The sequence below is a fragment of the Fundulus heteroclitus genome, unplaced genomic scaffold (assembly GCF_011125445.2).
Source record: "Fundulus heteroclitus isolate FHET01 unplaced genomic scaffold, MU-UCD_Fhet_4.1 scaffold_40, whole genome shotgun sequence".
NCBI lineage: Eukaryota > Metazoa > Chordata > Actinopteri > Cyprinodontiformes > Fundulidae > Fundulus > Fundulus heteroclitus.
The window spans coordinates 2,470,334-2,475,952 of record NW_023396813.1 but is presented as its reverse complement, the minus strand read 5'-3'; the positions used below and the strand labels follow the sequence as shown (position 1 = coordinate 2,475,952).

Genomic DNA, 5,619 nt, shown 5'->3' with positions numbered 1-5,619 from the left:
TGAGATCATCAGCTTTCCTTTTGACACGAAGCCGGTTAAGCAGCTCAGCAAAGAGTTTGTCATCCTTCTGTCGCATGATCTCTGTAAGACTTACCAGGCAGAAATTCTCATTCCAGAGATCAAGTACACCATCCTCCATGACACAAAGAGGTTTTGAAGCTCCCAAAGGGGGCAGTTGGTAAAAGTCTCCTACCGCAAGAACACAAATCCCACCAAATGGCCTTGTGTTTCTTTTGATCTGCTGAAATCTCCAGTGAACATATGCCAATAGTTCTTTAGAGACCATAGAGATTTCATCAATAATCAAGATTTCCACATTGGAAAGAACTGCTCTGACCTCATCCAGGGCATTTCCATGTCCCTTGTAAGGTGGCTTCAAGCTTTTGGGGAGCTTCAAGATGGAATGCAAAGTTTTGCCTTAAATGTTGTATGCCGCAGTCCCAGTGAAAGCTGTCAGGAGCACAGTGGGTTGAGACATGTCACCGACATCACGAAGTCTAGGAAGCTGATGCAAAAGCTTAGTTGCCTCCTGGTAAACACATTTGATGACATGCGATTTACCACACCCAGCTCCTCCTGTCAAGAAATAAAAGAATGGTTCAGGGTTCTGACCCCAGACACGCAGCAGGCACCAATGGCGAATTGCATAGAATATGGATGATTGAGTGTGATTTAAACTGCGGAACATTTGTTTCACAAAGTCAGGACTTAGGCTTGGTACTTCAACTGCTGGCAGGGATACATTCATTTGGTAATCTGGAACAGGGTCCTGCTCTTCATCTTCTTCCACCACTGGTCGCTGCGCAACACATTCCAAACGGTCCACTTCAACCTCAGGCGCAAAAGTGTTTCAAGCATTCCGGACTGGTCCTTGCCTTTCCATTTTTTCCATGATCTTGTCGATTTTTTTCCCATGTCCTTCATACCTGTTGCGATTAAAGTCCACCCATTGTTTCACACGCCACCTACGGTGATGTCCATTGTTGTAAAATGATTCATATGAAGGGTGTTCATGATTGTTGAGATCTTCGTCGCTCCTGTGTGGCAAGTACAACTTCAGGAGCCGCCTGTAAAACTTTTCTGGCTGTTTTTTTTCAGAGAAACGAGTGAATCTAATGACGGCTGGCTTCCCCACTGTTCTCTTCTGGATGTAGCCAGCTTCGTTTAAGAGAGGGATTGCATTGGGTCCTTTAATTTGCCTACCGTACAAGACCCTGTATTCAGATACAAATACAGCTAGACACATGTCTTCAAATTCCACAGTTTGAGGTCTGTTGATGTATTTGTCTGGCAATCCTTTCATCCAGATATCCTTCTCATCTGGGCCCATGTTCTTGAGTCTGCTCATTGGAAGACTCATTTTCACAGCGTCTTCTGCTGTTTGAATGAAAATGACACTACATGACGACTTCTTAAGAGGTAGACTGCAGGTGCGGGCTACAGACTCCTGAGCACTGACCTCTTGTTGTTTTGAATAAGCCTGCATGATCTTCTTCATCTCATCCCGTTGGTTGACATTTGAGTTCTTCAGATCCTCAATGACAGACTTGAGAAACTGTGACATTTTATGCTCTGGCTTGGCTATGTAGGACATCATGTACTCGATGCAGCTGTACTCATCAAGCACATACTGAATGTCCATGTTGGCATTCCATGCACGGAGGAGAATGGGGTTGTAAGCGTTGACCCAAATGTCCTCAAGGCTACGCTTCATCATTACCACCATGCCAGAAGTGAGAGCGTCAACATAATATCTGTATTCCTGGCTGGTCATGTTACAAGCCTGGAGTAGCTCCGACAAATCCTTGAAAGATGTTTTTTCGTCCATTAGTAAATCCCTTACTGGCTTCAGCTTCTTCTTAGCTTCAGTTTGTAGTTTAGAGATAAGTCTGGATGTGGATTTTTTTGAGTTCTTCAGAACTTCCGTTTCTGACACTTGCTCTGTGTTTTTCTCGTCATCTTCCAAATCCACATCGAACTGAGGAACAGTGATCGTGGTTCTTTCCATGGGTAGTTTGGGGAATCCAAATCGGCATTCAACGTTTCGTTTCTTGCACGATTTGGAATGGTTTCTGCTGTGCATCTGAACCTCCTTGACAATTTTATGGAGCTCGGGGTCTGCGGTTTCATCGGGCAATTAACAGCATATGCAGCGGTCGATGAAATTTATGACCTGATCGCAACATGACGGATCTTCCATCTCGGGTGCATCCTTAATCCATATCACCGCATGTATATGAGGTGAACCCCTAGCCTGAAACTCCACACGATAAAAGTAATCCTCAACAGGTCCAAGGGGCTGCGCCGGGGGAAGAATGAGGTCTGTAAAGAGTGCATCCACTCTCTTGTCAAACATACGCATGACAGTGACTGGATTGCTTCTAAGAATATTGCACTTTGCATTCCAGTCAAGTTCTGAAAACTCTACCTGTTGTCCATGCTGAGCTTTGATGGCCTCAATGAACTGTGGCCATCTCATTTCAGCAGCGGAGAAGGTCACAAAGAAGGTAGGTTTTCCAAGCTGCCGAACCATGGCGTGCAAATCACAGAGACCTTTTTCCCAATAAGCCGGAGTGCCTTGTAACGGTTGCATGAAACGAGTGGCCTCTTTATTGTGGATCAGTGTTTCCACCTCTTCTTTATCCTGGAGCATTTTATTGGAAATGTTCCGTCCATCTTTGGTCGTCGGTTTTCCTTTTCGTGTTTGAATAGACATGCTGCTGTTGGCCATGTGGGTCTCAGTGATAAACTGAGCAAAGAAAGATAACTCTGGTCTGCCGCAAACCTAGTGTCTACCGAAAAAAGACGTACATTGAAATACATACTTGGAGACAGCTTGACTCGTCTGACTTCATCCAAGGTATTTCTTCCAGTGGGGAATTGGACTGGGTAAGCCATGGATTCAAGCCTGGGAACACTGAAGAAGGAAACAGGTTTATTTCCTTGGGCAGGAGCAATGCTGAAAATTCCGTCTCCATAAGATAACACTTCTTGTGCCAAGTCTGGGGGCTGCAGGCACGTCCTTATGTATGCTTTTTGCTGGTTTTTGAAGACTGGATCATCTCTGTACCGAGTTCTTATGTATGCTTTTTGCTGGTTTTTGAAGACTGGATCATCTATTTACCGAGTTCTTATGTATGCTTTTTGCTGGTTTTTGAAGACTGGATCATCTCTGTACCGAGTTCTTATGTATGCTTTTTGCTGGTTTTTGAAGACTGGATCATCTCTGTACCGAGTTCTTATGTATACTTTTTCCTGGCTTCTGAAGATTGGATCATCTCTGTATCGAGTTCTTCTATACTTAGCAATGTATGATTTATGCCTGGCTCTGAAGTCAAGTAAAAAGTTATATTTGAACTTTTTTTGTCTTGTTTTGAAAGCATCATCTACCTTGTATCTGTTTCTCATGTGATCCCTTCTCTGGGACTGTTGAAGATAATATTTTTCTTTTAAAGCCTGTAGCTTTTTGTTCCTAAATGTAGGGGATTTATTGTATCTTTGTTTTTCAGATGCACTTTGTCTATTTTTTGTAGTAGTATTTTGTTTCTGCTGTGATTTGAGCCTGTCCTTAAATTTTCTTCTCTTGGCTTTTTCAACTTTTGTCACCTGAGGGACTTTTGGAGCAATTTCTTCTACATTTGTCATTTCTCTCAACCATGGAGACATTTCCTCTTCATCTAAATCTTTGTCTGGTTTTCCAACTGGTGAACTTGCTTTGGCTGTTGGACTAACTTCCTCAAAAACGTTGTCCATTTCTTTCAACCATGGTGGCATTTTGTTTTCATTAAAAGCATTCTCTGGTTTTCTGACAGTTGGATTTGCATGTGTGGGGTGAAGTGAAACATTTTGAAATGTCAAGGCCTGATTATTCCTGACAAAACCCACTGGTACAAACTCATAGGTGGCATTCGGGCCACGGTTTTGAAACAGCCGTTGCAGATCTTTCAGCATGGCAGTTCGGTTGCTGAAAGTCATCATTATTGCAGTGCCATAGGGTTGGGGCAGACCTGCAGAATTTCTTGAGTGGGAATCAAAAACTCCAAACCTGCAATCTCTGTCCCTGAAAATTGCAATGCACTCTGGAGTCACCAGAAGAAATGCATGGGTGACATTTTCTGATAGACACAGCAGTTCTTCACCAAGAGACAAAGCCATTTGCCGAGACCTTTGAGGGCTTTCAGAGGAGCAAAGACACGACCAACCCTTAAACCTGTTGTGTGTACTTCATAAAGGTTTCTGTCTGTCATTACATTCCTAGGCATCTCTTCAAGCGTTAAGTGGTTATCTTCAAAAGTTCCATCCCTCAATAGCTGTTGATTAGTGGCAACATAAAGTTTATCACCTTTCATGATCACTCTGTCTAGTAACATTGTGTTAAACTCTAACCCCTCATTGTGGTAAGCTAAAAATGTTAGAGCCATGCATGTGCACTGGTGATTGCGTGAAAACTTATATTTTTTGTCGGCTTGGGAATGTCTAGCCCTCACAGACAGGACAGGTGGACCTCTGACACAGGGTTCCAACACAGAAGCCTGTAACAAAAGAAAATTTAACAAATTCAGTATTTGTGTTATTATTCACCGTTGTTATGACTACACACCAAGAATACAAAAAATACTATTAAAGATAAAAAGATTGTGCAATGTGTGTAATTTAATACAGTTCATCTATATAGGGCCAATTTACAAGAAATCACAACTTAAGAGACTTTACGAAAAAAGAAATTAAGTATGTATGGAGTACCTTCTGGCCACCACCGACGACAGTTCCGTGGAAGGGGTGTGAAACACTCTGACCAGGCCCCTTGCCGTCCACAACAAGCCTGGGGAAGGGATGTCTGGCCTAGACATGGGGAGAAGCCGGCACAGGGCGCATAACAGAGACAGAAGAGGGTGAGACAGAAGAGGGTGAGACAGACAGAGGTGGAAAATCAGACACTGAGACGGGGGGACAAGCAGGCACCGACACGGGGGGACAAGCAGGCAATGACACGGGGGGACAAGCCGATAGAGGTGGAAAAGCAGACAGAGCTAGAGACTCAGACATAGGCGCACTTAACTGAAGTTGTGTGGAGACCGCAGCCCACAGCAACTTAGCAAGAACCTCCATCCCAGGTGCGTCACTCAGATGAACCTGAAACGCAGTTATAGAAAATATTTTATTACAGACAGGAAGTGTAAGTCCAATGTTGTTGTTTAAAAATAAAAAATATAACTTACACCATCTCTACTCCACAAGTCCAGGTGGCTGAGAGGGAAGTGCTCAGTGATCGGTAGGTACCGAACACCTAGACAAAAAAACATTGTTATTCCTAATGTCAACCAGGCTAACATTGTATTGTTGAAAGATTATACAGACTTGGCAATGAAAGAGTGTTTTTTGGGTAAATTCAGTATAAAAGTTATGTTTTACAAAACCACTTAAGTACCCAGTCCCTCCCAAAAAAGAAATAAAAAATGTTTATTCTTTTTCCCCCAGATAACAATGCTATACTTGGTAACATAATGTTTTAGCGTAAACACAGATTGTTTACAACACTTACTTCTCTTGGCTGCTACACGGCTGTACTCCTGTCGCAGGAGTGCCTGCTCCCTCTCCTCGACGATGAGCCGTGGTGGG

General features: G+C 43.2%; 1 protein-coding gene across 2 annotated transcripts; it reads right to left on the bottom strand.

Moving 5' to 3' along the window:
- Window positions 1-2,343: 2,343 nt before the first annotated feature.
- Window positions 2,344-4,175, bottom strand: LOC118560192. 2 transcript variants are annotated; one of them, XM_036131019.1, is made up of 2 exons: window positions 3,136-4,175; window positions 2,344-3,027 (listed from the first exon to the last, which is right to left on the bottom strand). In XM_036131019.1, the coding sequence occupies exons 1-2, from the start codon at window positions 4,153-4,155 to the stop codon at window positions 2,620-2,622; spliced, it is 1,428 nt and encodes a 475-aa protein (XP_035986912.1). In that variant the 5' UTR covers window positions 4,156-4,175; the 3' UTR covers window positions 2,344-2,619. The 2 variants fall into 2 exon arrangements, with proteins under 2 accessions (XP_035986912.1, XP_035986913.1); XM_036131020.1 differs by having other exon boundaries at window positions 2,344-3,042; window positions 3,151-4,175.
- Window positions 4,176-5,619: the final 1,444 nt, after the last annotated feature.

Coding starts and splice junctions, on each gene's coding strand:
- LOC118560192 (XM_036131019.1), bottom strand. CDS start 4,155: ATGGCTTTGTCTCTTGGTGAAGAACTGCTGTGTCTATCAGAAAATGTC. Junction 3,028..3,135: donor AAAACCAGCAAAAAGCATAC/ATAAGAACTCGG, acceptor CAAAAAGCATAC/ATAAGGACGTGCCTGCAGCC.